The sequence below is a fragment of the Colletotrichum truncatum genome (genome assembly GCF_014235925.2).
Source record: "Colletotrichum truncatum strain CMES1059 chromosome Unknown Contig_0010, whole genome shotgun sequence".
In the NCBI taxonomy this organism is placed as follows: domain Eukaryota; kingdom Fungi; phylum Ascomycota; class Sordariomycetes; order Glomerellales; family Glomerellaceae; genus Colletotrichum; species Colletotrichum truncatum.
The window spans coordinates 2,278,015-2,291,397 of NW_027222407.1; the positions used below are offsets into that span (position 1 = coordinate 2,278,015).

The window sequence follows — 13,383 nt, forward strand, 5'->3', positions numbered from 1 at the left end:
CAGCCTACCGTTAGGACGGTTGACGTCGGACCAGGGCCATGGTTCGTACTAGATGGTCACTCAAGGTGGGGGCGGGGCCACCCTCACTCAGGTTTTTATTGAGATAAGGCGCGCCATAACATTCAGTTCCCTTCCGCCGCGCCTTACAAAAGCGCCTTATCACGAAATCTTTTCAAGTAAAACCTTCCTAGCAAACTTCTTGGCGTAACACACGACCTTTTGCCTGAGATGAGGGCAATTGACTTTTAAGATTGTCCTTACTATACCGACACCTTACTCCCCCGGGAATCGATATACAGACGGCCGCCCGACTCCATCCTATCCATAGCTCGCTCCCAGAAATACCAATTCGTGACTCCCCAAGGAGTTCTTTTTTGCTGCTGGCCAAAATCTCGGCCAAAAATGAGTGAGATATCCATCCCAGAGTCCCCGAGATATAATACAAAAAAAGACCAACAGCAATAAAACGCCTCATCATGGTCCCTGACGTGTCTTGAAAACCTCCTCTCTTCTTCTGTCCCAATATGCGAAGTCATCCATGAAATTGTGCGGCCATGATACAACAACATGGCCCTACGCAGTCTCGACCGAATCATCTGTTTCGACCGAGCTATGGCTGTCCGACCGATCCGTCCTTGTCGCAGGAGTTTCCTTCTCTAGCTCGGACGGATCCGAGATGCTTCTCTGTCTCTCGGTGCGATTCTCGTCTCCAGACGAAGACACATTCTCCCCAGCCTCATTTTCCTCCCCTCCCTCCTCCTCCTCCTCCTCTCTGTCGTCGTCATCTTCGTCATCGTCATCGTCGCTGTCGCTGTCTTGGTCAAACACGATTCGTCGGAGCACGCTCTTGTCGAACATTTCAATTACCATTCGCCTGATCGGCAGACGATAATGGTTATATTCAAGCATCGTCATCACGCGCTTGAACATCTTGGGACATCTGAAGCCTGCCACCTTATGCTGCCTGATTTGCATCAAATCGCCCATAGCGCGTTTGTAGAGAACCATGTTGCCGAGATCAACAACGAGGTCAAGGATTCGCTGATTGATGGCGGCTTCGTCAGCAAAGGATGGCAACTCCTCCTTTTCCAGAGGTGGACGAGCCTCGGTAGGAGGCGGCGGGGTTAAGAAAGTCTTTTGTGTATCGGGCAATGCGATCTTGGATGCAATGGCGTGCTTCCATGGCTTGAACGAGAAGAACTTGGTCAAGTTATTTGGAATGCAGAAGCCCAACGATTCTCCTCTGGGTGATAGATTGGAGTCCCATCCGCATTCCGATAGTATCTCCAGGCCATGAGCGGACCTAGAAATCAGACCAAGCACAAAGAAAGCCGTGCCTCTCAGGCTCATCACCTCATGCTCTTCTGCAATCTTGATGATGTCCTCGACGACATCGCAAGACTCGATGAAGGGCGCCCCCAACTCCATTGAGCCGACGTTGCCAACCGCCCACATAGATGCTTTGACTTTAAGCATAAGCTCGGGGTCTTCCGATTGCATTCCGTATTCTTTAATCGTGCTGGCGAATTCCGCAAAGTGCCCTTTATCGCTGAGAAGCTTGCAGCCTTCCTCTGTTCGGGCAAGCTCTCGGTAGAAATGCGGGGGAATATGGTTCTCCGGTTCGGCTTCAGCATGGGCCTCATCCACCATGTTTAGCCGATTCTGGTGTTCCTCGGGGTTCTCGAGGAATGCCTTGGCCAGGCTGGTTTCTATAACCCCAACATACGAGTCGTTCCGACCCAGAAACCAGTCATCCATTTCGTTGCTAATGTAGTCAACTCCGTCGAGGTAGTGGTAGCCAATAGAGGACGACAAAAATCGAAGGAGGAGAGGGGCGCCAATTTCGCCCAGGTGGTCCATAGTCGGACGGCATTGAACAACGTACTCCAGGTATGCCTTCTTATTGCACGCCTTCTCGAGGATCTTAACCGCGGTCCGACACACTTCCACCTCGGGGTCGTACAGCTGATCGACCAACTTCTCAATCGCCCATTTCCAGTCCACCTTGCCGTGGGATGGCTGTGCTGCATCGAATGGCCGAGTAGCATACTTTCGGAGGACGTTCGTTGCTATAATGCGTATTTCCCTCGTTCCGGAGGTCAGTGCCTGTTCGATAAGTACCCGGTGATGCCCTGGTATGCTGTAGTCGAAGTTGGATAAAAGCAGCTTGATCAGATCAGGGCGCTGCTTGTGTCCGAGGATATGATACATCATGTTGAACATTCGCCAGCGCTGAAGGAGCTCTAGACCTTTAGGGTCGCCGCTGAGTACCCCCAACATGGGGAAATATCCGGCACAAAGAGTACTCTGGAGGCGACCTGGCGAGAACATGGGGTCTGCTGACGTGAGCCCACTGCTCTGTATTGTGCGTTAGTCTTTGTCCCTGGCTTTGCCGTAACCGCTGCACTTACCGGGTCGCATTGCGCAAGGCACTCAGCAATCTGTCTAAGCAGTTTGTGGTCTTGCAGGTAGTCGACGCCTTCTGGGGACTGAAGCAGAGTGTGCATGAGTGCACAGCCAACTCTGACGTACTTCTGGGTGTTCTTGTTGCTTGTCAGATCTGAGAATCGATGCTTAAAGGGCCTATAGAAACTCATGATCCTGTTCATAAACTTGGAGACCCTGTTCACTTCGTCCAGGCGTTTACCATCATGGAGGGGGCCGTCAATTATTCGTGAAATGACATCCCAGTTCCACTTCATGTAGTTGGAGCTGTTCAAGACGTTAGACTCGACTAGAAGCTGTCGGATTGCGCCCTCTTGAACCACAATTCCGGCGTTGCTTTTGCGGTGCATATCGGCAAGGTTCCCCATACTGTCGTTCGAGGGCAGAGTGCCAGCAGTCGCGGATGACGACGAACTCCTATAAAGCGTCTTGCTCACTGAGCTGATTTGATAGACTATGCCCGAGGCAATGAATCTATTGTCATCGTTGAACTGAGTGGCCGCGGCAAACAGGTCCGGAAGCAGAGGCAAATCGTTGCTCCATGACGAAGGAAGGAGTCTGCTTGCCAATTTGAGCACCTCACCGATGAGGAGACAAGTCTTTCTTGTCAGCGCAGGCTCGCTGGTTTTAGCGACCTGGAGCAAATTTTCGAGCAGGCCGGCCTTGACGAAAGTTGCGAGGAGAAGAGCTGTGTAGTGATCCATGAAGTTTTGCTCCCCGTTGTCGTCCTCCTGCGGTATCGAATTTGATAGTGGCGTTTGTTGGTTTGGCATGGATTTGAGGCTGGCAACCCGTCCATAGGTCGTCAATCGGCGGCCAGCAAGGAACGAAGAGGCCCACGATGGTGATTTGATCCGAAGCAGCAGGTAAACGAGATCAATCACGGTCTCCCGAATAGATGGTTGTGGAAGAACCATACTCGTAAGCAAGGACTTGATAGCCCGGGAGTCATGCATAGTAAGTATCATGAGGCCTGGCCAACTCTTCAAAATCTTGGTGATGGCTTTAGAGTTTTGCTTCAATAGGCTCTCGTTGGCGAGGATGATATCTGTAAAGGCCGTAAAAAGGACCTCCAGGTCATAGCCGGAGCGCAGGTAAATCCTCTTTTGCGGGTTGTCCAGAATCTGCAGGTAAGAGGCTGTGAGCGTTTCTGGTGATTTGTAGGTTCCTTCGATCAGCGCCTCTGACAGAGGCGACAAACCGCCAGATGCTACTGCCAGGGCCGGATCGCGGAGCATGATCTCAGCCAAGGTCTCTAGGCAAATTGACCGTAAGCGGTCCTCAGCTTGCTCTGCGACTGCCGCTATTGTGCGTACAACAGCTCTTGAAATCTCCTTGGCTCCATCCTTGACGTCCAAAAAGGCGCGGACAAACTTGAGAGCTTGTTCGCGCTCGAGGTCTGCCTTTCGGTCCTTAATAAGAGATCTATACCTTCGTCAGCCGTTTGCTCTGAATGAACCATAAGGGCATACTCACGTCACAACAATGATGTCGGTGTTTAAGCTGCGGATCTTCTTCAAGGAAGACACATCTGAGATGGCGTAGCGGACCATACGGTAGCCGGCAGCCACCACTTCCCTGGCCTCGCTGAGAAGCATGACTTGCATGCGTGAACCGAAAACAGACCACACCAGGTCGTACTTTAGGGTCGGATGCCTTCTGAACAAGTCCACAAGGCTGTTCCCTCGGCTGACGTAGTACTCCGGGGGCATGCCCTCTTGTTCCAGCGCCTGAAGCAGTTCAGCCAGGAGGAAGGTAGGCGATTGCTCGGCGGCATCTTCAGCGTCTGATCCTGCGCCGCTGCGCGACACACTAGGGGGCGAACGGAGGCCGTTACTGGAGATGAGGCCGTCGGCTCGTTGCCTCGTAGGCGTGGTGGGTGTGGCCTTTATTCTCTGGGCGTCTGCGATCTTTTGTCGCAAGATCTTGATTCTCTGGTTGGATGCATTGAGTTCAGCCTCGACTTTTGCTCTCTGCTCCTTAGTCTGCTTCGCCTTCTTCGCATTCAAGGCCTCTAGCATGTTCTCGCTGCCATCCTTGATCTTCATTTCGCGGTTCAGCTGTTCTCGGAGGTTGGCGAGCGTCTGCTCGGCGGCAGAGACGCCGTCATCCTCGTCGACCTTATCCATGGCGTATATATCGCCTCGTGAGCCTGAGCGCGAGGGCATCATCTGGCTGCGCAGCTCGGAACTGAAGCTTCCTGGGGCGATGGAAGGGTTGAGCGAGGAGCCTCGCGGGGCGAAGCTGACGCCAGAGGCGCCCAGACTCCTCGGGCCATTTGCAGATGCGAGAGGTGGCTGGAGGCCACCACCGCTGGGCTCCCGCTCGAAACTCGGCCTGGGATTGAGGGTATTGACACTGGACGCAGATTGCTGAGGCGGCAATGCCTTTTGAGACTGGGTTGCGGATGCGCCCAGCATGGCGGGTATACCTCTCTATGATACCACCTTTTTCCGGGGCCGCTCCCAAAGTCCTTGCATTCGGGCAACTGTTACTACGAAAAGTCTTGAAAAAGTTGTTTGGTGTATTCTGAGGCTGAGACCCGGAGGGGGATTTGGTCGGTTTCGTCCGCGCAGAGAGGACGGGACTATCGACAATCGTGGGGAGGGTTTCGCGACGTGGAAAATGGGGAATCAATTCGAAAGTCGGACGAGATGTGTATTTGGGTTGTTGGGTCGAATTGATGTGATAGGATCCGACTCGGGATGTGTGCCAGGAAGGCGGAGGTCCCGATCGTGAGCTGTTGGGTAGGCGGGTTGAAGTCGGTCGGTCGGCCACTTGGAGAGCCAAGGCAAGACCAGGGTGGAGATGTGATGGAGTTCAATACTGAGGGGATGCGCAAAGTGGTGTCGGCCGGCGAGCCTTGTCCGCTTGCGTGGCTCCGTCGGGAGGTGTTGGGAGACGAAGGGTGAGGTTGATCGTTGGCAGTGAGCGGTCCTCAGTTGGTGAAGAGATGGGGTCGTTGTAGTTTGTTGTAGCGTTGTGCGATGCCATGGGCATAACCGTCTGCCATTCACAGTGTTGTTGGGCCCAGCCTGTTGCCAGCTTCAGAAGTGGAGGAGCCACATGTGTCGGTGTTGCGCTCCAGAGTGGCCCAGTATGGTCGCGTGTGGGTGGTGTCCAGGGGGTAGATTGTTGAAGGTTGTGGTGCAGTGTCACAATGCTTGGTTCCAGTCGATTCGGGGCAGCTGTGGGAGGTGCAGTAGTGCAGTACCGCATGGTTTAAGTCCAAGGCCGGGTAGTGTCAGTGCTTCGATGGCGCCAACAATTGCAGAGACAGGGCCTGTTTACACCAAGGGACCTCCTACCTACAACGACACTGCTTAGCTGTGCCACTCTCAGCCCCGCTTCCTCTTTGCATCTCCTCCATACCAATGGAACATGGACCGGGCATTTTCTTCGTGGTGTGAAGTAGAGTACCATCCATGGCAAGGACAGTGGCAGTAGGGCTGCCCAAAAAACCAGTTCAATTATCGCTGTCAGCAAATGCAGCTGCTGTTTCTAGCAAAGGTTCAGCAAGCACCTGGCAGTGGTCTATAATTGTTCCCCCGGCCGCACGCCTTCACTGATGTCTATGTCCAACTATCTCTCTCACATTTCTATCACCGGTCTAGGGAGAAAAGTAACTCGACCCAAAATACTGATCCCTTTTAAACAGATCAATGAGACGCACTCACGGCACCCAGTTTGATGCGTTGATTCCTCCTGTCATCCCGTCAATTCCGTCGTTGGGGCATAAACCAAAATGGTGTTTTGTTATGCGATGTGTTCTTACTCATGGGAGAATCGGCCTAAATGGCCAATGATCCGAACCTGAGAAAGTCAAAAGAAAATTAGAATTGGAAAAAGGCATTTTTTTATATAAAGAGTCACAAAAAAAAAAAAAAAACGAATGATCGCCTCGCCTCTGGTTACCCAAACCAAAAGACATTTACAACGGTACAATGACTAAGGAGCAGACGCAGACGAAGGCTGAGAAGAGGGCAGCATATCAAGTGAGACTCTAGAACCATGGACCATCCTGCCCATGTTCCCGAGGAAAGCCCTTGCCGTCTGAAGCTTCTTGTGCCACAGCGTCGAATGTCATTGGCAATGCTGAAACACGGCCGGCTCCCATCCACAGTCATTCGATACCTCGGGAACATCCACCTGTGCGCGATAAGGATCCTCGCCAACGTGGCGGGCAATCGAGCCTTCAGCAACAAACGTGAACAGAATGATTTCTGTCAGGATCATGACGGGATCTGGTCTTCGGTCCTTCGGTCTTATATCCACACTACCGTAGAGGCGGGGGCCCGGATCCTATCGGCCGTCATACCATGTCACTTAGTCTCAATCTCACATCAGGTTCGGAGACGACGGCAGGCGGGCGGCCGGGTCCCTAGGAGCGAGACATGTGCTGAGAAGACCTTGCATGAGGTGGGGTTTGGGATCACTTTGGATGGACACAGCACGGTCAGGACTTCACATTTCGAATGTCTTACTGATAATGTAAAACAGTTGAGTTTCTTAACCTAGGGCGCCGCCGTCTTCCTAGACTTGAGCCGCCCAACATATTCAAACGTATAAGACGCTTCCTATCTTTATGTTACCTGAAAGCATCCCCATAACAAATCCCGAATATCCGCATACTTGTCGTTAATGGGGCTCTTGCAATAATTAAGGGTCTTGGATTGCCCCTCTCTCAATGGCCGAAAGGCTTTTGCTTCAGCCAAGCGTCGTCTGCCGTCCTCCCCAGGCGCAGAAAGCCGTAGGCATCTCCCACTAAGGCGGCTGCAAGCGGCGATGTGCCTGTATTGCTCCTCTAGGGACATCGGCGGGCTCCGGGTGCTCCACTCAACACCAATAAGACCATCTTACCCCACGGCTGCCGGACCCTATCAAGCGATCGGGTCAGTTCGGCCAGGTCATTGGGCCCCTTCAGGTCATTGGGGGCCGTTCCGTGGGGCTATCTAGCACCCCCTAAAAAAAAAAAAAAAAGTGCCGACTCAGGACGCGACTACGCTATCTATCTCTGGGGTCTATCGTCCGTGGGCGACGTCCAACAAAGCTAAGGTGAGAGACCAAAGGAGCTCAACCTTGCGTGTCTGATATATAAACATACTTATCTGCCCCTCTTCAACCCTCTTGTCCATTCTGGTCTACTCCGTGCTACATCTCCAATATCATACCTTCTTCTCACAGCAGTTCCAAGTTTGTATCTTTATGGGCTCAAGTCCTTGCTCGATTTAAGCGGTATCGTCTTTGTTCTCATCTCATCTCCGTGATAAACACCTCCGCCCCCAAACACAATGCCTGCACTCGCATCCGCTCGCTACGGCAAGGACAATGTCCGCGTCTACAAGGTCCAGAAAGATGGCAATACCCAGACCGTCACCGAGATGACCGTCTGCTGCCTTCTTGAAGGTGACATCGACACGAGCTACACCGTCGCCGACAACAGCGTTGTCGTCGCCACCGACTCCATCAAGAACACCATCTACATCAAGGCCAAGGAGAACCCCATCAACCCTCCTGAGCTCTTCGCTTCTATTCTGGGAACCCACTTCCTCGAGAGGTACAAGCACATCCACGCTGCCAACATCAAGATCGTCCAGCACCGCTGGACCCGCATGGCCATTGATGGCAAGCCGCACCCTCATTCCTTTTACCGGGACGGCGAGGAGACCCGCAATGTCGAGGCCCGCATCTCCCGCAAGGAGGGCATCAACCTAACCAGCTCCATCCAGAAGCTCACCGTCTTGAAGAGCACCGGGTCCGCCTTCCACGGCTTCGTCCGCGACGAGTACACCACCCTCCCTGAGACCTGGGACCGCATCCTGTCGACCGACGTGGACGCCTCCTGGACCTGGAAGTTCGCCGACCTGGCCGCTGTCAAGGCCGCCGTGCCCAAGTTTGACCCCGCGTGGCAGGCCGCCCGTGAGATCACCATGAAGACCTTTGCGCAGGACGAGAGCGCGAGCGTGCAGAACACCATGTACAAGATGTGCGAGCAGATCCTCGCCGCCGTGCCCGAGGTCCTGACCGTGACCTACTCTCTCCCTAACAAGCACTACTTTGAGATCGACCTCGGCTGGCACAACGGGCTCAAGAACACAGGCAAGGACGCCGAGGTCTACGCTCCGCAGTCCGGCCCCAATGGTCTGATCAGGTGCGAGGTCGCCCGTAACAAGAAGGCGGTTGCCAAATTGTAAAGTCACCAGGTGAGAAAGGAGAGGTTTTGGTTGTACACACCACTCGAGGAGCCGTGGCGCTGCATTTATCCTGGCGTCTATACCATCTTTTATATTTGTTTTTATTTTTTCACATCTAGACGGATGTTTCTACTGTAATAACGAGCAACGACTTAGAGCAATATGAGATTAAATACCAAGTTCCAAGCCATTTGTTTTTGTCCAATTCGTGTATGTAAATGGTAGCGAATTTAGAGCTCTCCCTATGCCGCTGAGATTGATGTGTTTCTTTCAACATACACGTGAACTGGCCAGTCTTTTTTTCCCTTTGGCGATACGTGTACGCCCGTTCAAAAGGGCGCCGAACCTGGGAAGTGAAATCACGGGCACCCTCTTTAGAAGAAGAAGAAGAGCTTCTGATGTCTAGCCTTCTCTCCTTTTCATACAGCAACCTGCCAAATGCTGTTGGTAGCTAACGAATGTTTCCCTCTCGAAATGCGTGATGGTTGATCAACTTCAAATCAGCCAGGTAACCCAATAGCATCATGTTCTTCGTCACTTCACGGGATCCGCTTTCAGAACGTAAGTGACTTCTCTCATCTCAGAGACATAGCGTCCAGCACAACCAAGCCCCCGGCACTCCTTACTCAAAAGGCAGGTTCCACATGTCCACAACGCCCGTAACTCCATCACACCATGTTGAACGTAATCCGATTTGAGAATCATTAGACTTCCATTTTGAGATGCCCATATTCGTACAGAATATACACGCCGTCATGCGGCCAAACCACAACATACAACCCCTCTCCCCTCCCCTCGTTCGCTCTCCCCCTTATATCCTCTTCGAGCCTGCTTCCCTAATGGCTTGAACTTGCTCCTCCCACCCGTGCTGACCAACAGGAACGTCACCGAACCGGATAATGTTCTGCTTGTACGGGTGCGCCTCTCCCTCAAAGGCCTTGAGCCTCGCCAGCCTCTTGTCACGGAGCCTGTTCTTGGGCAGCATTCCGCTAACCGCCTTGCGCAGAACCTCGGCACCACCGTGCTTCTCCATCAGCACGTCCATCGTCACCTGCCGCAGGGATCCCGGGCGGGTGTTGTGTCGGTAGTACGTCTTCTGCCACTTCTTACGTCCCGTGACGTGCAGGGCCGCGCAGTCGGTCACGACGACGTAGTCGCCGCAGTCCGTTGACGGGTCCCAGGTCGGCTTGTGCTTGCCCATCAGCAGCACGGCGATGCGACTGGCCAGGCGGCCGAGGGAAGGGGGTGTGACGCCGGGCTGCGTGGAGAGAGTCTCGTGGGGGGCCGCAGCAGAGACATGGTGCCATACCCGGGAGTAGGAGAGTCGGGTCTATCGGAAAGGGATATTGTTAGCTGGGAACTGGTCTCCATGGCGGCGCAATTGGGAAAAGGGGCGGGTTAGGTAGAGCTTACCAGGCCGACAGTTTGCGACATCTTGAGAGTTCCTGGGCCGGCCGCCTCAGCTCAAGTTTCCAAACTTGACGCTTTTCCGGGACTTCGATTCGTTCAATTGGCAAGCGAGGAGAGGCAGCGAGCCAGCGGTCGGTCGTGTCGGGGCTCAAATGTCGTCGGTTCAACGCGGTCCAGACCTTCGTTAGAGGTTGATGCCATCCTCCATTCAATGACCTGAGCTTCCAAAATTTTGGAGACACGAGATCACGTGAACATACTCGTGACTGTTCGATAAGCACCGCCAATGTGGCTCATAAAAACCCAGCTGTCGGCAGCTGCGGAGACCGAATGCCGACGGCCGATTACGAAATGTTGCAGCTGAGGGGCACCAGGTGGCCCAGGCGTCTGCAGCGGGGCAATTATTGGGAAGAGAGCGATTGCGGTGCTCGATGTGGACTCTCTGCAAGTAAGTAAGGCGATTTCAAAGCAAAGGTCACTGCCGCGAACCCACGATACGGGTATTAAAAGCGCATCCAGTTTCCCATTGGATAGTGCGGCGATCCGTTGGAAGAGAATAGAACAAGCACAACCCGAGAAAACCAAAAGTGACTACAACCATCTTCCTCCTCACTCACCACATCGTTTCTGTTTTTAGGTGCCCCATCCCATCGGCAACTGCAGCAGACAGGGCAGAGCATGCTCTACTGTCTTTCTGATTTCCTGCACAACTATCGCTCTCTGTTACGAAGCCCGCACCAGCCAAGCAGAATACCTAAGAGACCATTCACCATGACCGTCTCATATCCTTTTCAGGTTCGTCTATCATTTGCCCTTTACCCTTTGCTCCGCTCGCCCGCGCAAATCCGCTCCATCCTTACTTTTTCCATGAAGGTAAAGGGACGAGGGAAAAAAAAAAAAAGAAAAACAAAGAGAAGAGCGGTTACATGGCAATGTTCCGTCCACCGTACGGAGACGGATCTTCCAACATTCTCGTTTCCATTTGTCTCTGTTAATTCTTATTGTCTTGTTTTATTTGTTAAGGGGAGGCTAATGAAACGATACACTTCTACTAGACCGTTTTTGCGGTACCCATGACATGTGACAGCTGCGTCAAGGACGTTTCAGACTCGTTGTACAAGCTGGGGGGGATCACCAAGGTCGAGGCCGATCTGAAGGACCAATTACTCTCTGTAGAGGGCACAGGTACGCCCCTTCTACTGCAAACTCTGAATCGAGTTGGGTTTATCGGGCTTGTCCCACCATCTCGCCCAGCCAATCCTACATCTGCTTAACAGTAAGATACTGTGGGATACTGCAGTACTCTGCGGGCAATACGGCAATCATGCTTTCAGGCTTCGAGTCTGTTTGTTGATGCGTCATCCGTACCAAAGGAGTCAAGATTGGCGTGTCATTTGTGATAGTTACTGACTCTTGATGGCATCTTGCAGCCGCACCATCGGCCATTGTTGACGCCATCCAAGCCACAGGAAGGGACGCTATCCTGCGAGGATCGGGTGCATCAAACAGTAGGTGGACTAGGACAAGTTTCTTTTCTCTACTCACGGGCGGTGAAAGCATTTCCTTTTTTGCTCATCTGCCTGCCGGCGCGTTGCCCACGCTGTACCTTCTGTAACCCCTTGGCGAACATTAGGTTGTTTCCTGATGCTACTCAACCTGTCTTGCTGGGCCGGCATTGTTGTCGGCAGATAAGATTTGGTCGTCAAACTGGCTTACCTTGAGACATGATTCAAAGGCTTACTCCTTGAACAGGCGCGGCTGTAAGCATCCTGGAGTCCTTCTACCGTGCAGATGGGGACGATGCGGCCTCAAAGTCGGAAGAGGAGCAAGCTCGAGAAGTCAGGGGCTTGGCCAGAATGGTGCAGGTTTCTCCAACTACTACCTTGGTTGACTTGACACTTCGCGGCGTCGCCCCTGGCTCCTACCGAGCAACCATCCGTGAGTACGGCAACCTAGCAGACGGCGCCTCGTCGACAGGCCCTGTCTGGTCTGGGGGCAGTGAAGCTGCGGCTGCCAAGGGATTCTTGGGCGTCTTCGAGGTTGGCAAGGATGGAAGAGGCAGTGCGTACCTCGACAAGCCTTTTCAAATCTGGGAAGTCATTGGCCACGCCATGGTCGTCTCGAGACAAGATGAGTCCGCGGCAGTTCTGAAGAACGACCCGGACACTGTTGTCGGTGTGATTGCCAGGAGTGCGGGTGTGTGGGACAATGACAAGACCGTCTGCTCATGCACGGGCAAGACGCTATGGGAAGAGAGGAAGGATGAAGTAAAGAAGGGCATGCTCTAGGTATCATTTGGATCAAGCCTTGGGAACCCCTCGAATGATATATGAGATGGATCACGAGGATTACGAGAATACCAGAAGATGATCCATTTGTTTTGGCACCAGGAGAGCTCGGCTAAGCAGGCCAAATAAACTCAAGTAGATCACCAGTGGCAACACGTGGAGGTGGCAGATGCTGTAAACAACATCGTACGATTTTTGCGATGAACATTGATCTTGGGGCAACATCAACCAAGCGGGATTAAGGCCGGTGGCCAAGGCTTCCCGGAATAATGACGAGCAAAGCACCAGGGGTCTTGGGACTTGTGGTGTGAGAAGTGCAGAGAACCACACCATAGGTGGATTAGACAGCGCGGCTGAGCTTTTTTTTGGAGACCTTGGCGGAGCATTGAGTTCGAGGGGACTTCGGGATTTGGTGTTACTCGCGGTTACCCGGACTCTCTCTCTCTCTCTCTCTCTCTCTCTTTGTCTCCCATATCTGGCTTGCTGGTTTTGAAGGGCGTCGTAACATGGTGTTGGAGTCTGGGGTTCTGGTAAGGTTGTTGACACCATCCGGTCTCCCCTGGCCCATTGCGTTAACCTTGATGTGCCAAGCTTTCCAAGGCCTGTCTCAGCCAGAGTTTTTTGCCGAATTCTTGATGGTTTGTGAATTGAGGAAGGGGTGAGGGAGCTCTAGGACAGTGACATTGCGAATCCTTCTCCCTAGTAAAATAGGTCCGGGCCAGGACAGGCAGCCAGAAAATGGAAGTGGTTCCCAGCGTCGGCTTGATGCAGATCTTGTTAGAAGAAACAGCGATGACGGTTCCGGGAGATTCCCCCCACCGATCGAAGACCGGAAGGAGGCGGAGCGCGAGTGACAGGTGGCAGATGAGACGAATACGCGTGTGTGCTTCGACAGGGACTAGAGGAAGTACCTTAATTCTATGGAGCACAAGGGGGGGTCGGAGCTGGCTTGCCGTGGTGAGTCCCACTATAGAGTCCTAGGAGTACATACAGGTGGGCGTGTGTGCTTGACAGGGCGTGAACGTGAATGTGAATGTACGTAGAAG

The 13,383-nt window shown here is 53.1% G+C and overlaps 4 protein-coding genes across 4 annotated transcripts; 2 read left to right on the forward strand and 2 right to left on the reverse strand.

The window, feature by feature from the left end:
• Positions 1-573: 573 nt before the first annotated feature.
• CTRU02_214090 (cytosolic regulator pianissimo) lies at positions 574-4,865 on the reverse strand (the record flags this gene model as incomplete). The annotated part of the gene is made up of 3 exons (XM_036724643.1): positions 574-2,358; positions 2,412-3,870; positions 3,922-4,865. The coding sequence occupies 3 exons, from the start codon at positions 4,863-4,865 to the stop codon at positions 574-576; spliced, it is 4,188 nt and encodes a 1,395-aa protein (XP_036583762.1).
• Positions 4,866-7,736: 2,871 nt separating this feature from the next.
• On the forward strand, positions 7,737-8,639 carry CTRU02_214092 (uricase; the record flags this gene model as incomplete). Its single annotated transcript, XM_036724646.1, has 1 exon — positions 7,737-8,639. The coding sequence occupies one exon, from the start codon at positions 7,737-7,739 to the stop codon at positions 8,637-8,639; it is 903 nt and encodes a 300-aa protein (XP_036583764.1).
• Positions 8,640-9,450: 811 nt separating this feature from the next.
• On the reverse strand, positions 9,451-10,073 carry CTRU02_214091 (mitochondrial 54S ribosomal protein uL13m; the record flags this gene model as incomplete). The annotated part of the gene is made up of 2 exons (XM_036724645.1): positions 9,451-9,969; positions 10,053-10,073. The coding sequence occupies 2 exons, from the start codon at positions 10,071-10,073 to the stop codon at positions 9,451-9,453; spliced, it is 540 nt and encodes a 179-aa protein (XP_036583765.1).
• Positions 10,074-10,727: 654 nt separating this feature from the next.
• CTRU02_214093 (superoxide dismutase 1 copper chaperone (heavy-metal-associated domain-containing protein)) lies at positions 10,728-12,337 on the forward strand (the record flags this gene model as incomplete). The annotated part of the gene is made up of 4 exons (XM_036724647.1): positions 10,728-10,844; positions 11,105-11,234; positions 11,480-11,557; positions 11,802-12,337. 4 exons carry the CDS (start codon positions 10,728-10,730, stop codon positions 12,335-12,337), a joined length of 861 nt encoding a protein of 286 aa, XP_036583766.1.
• Between the last annotated feature and the right edge of the window lie 1,046 nt (positions 12,338-13,383).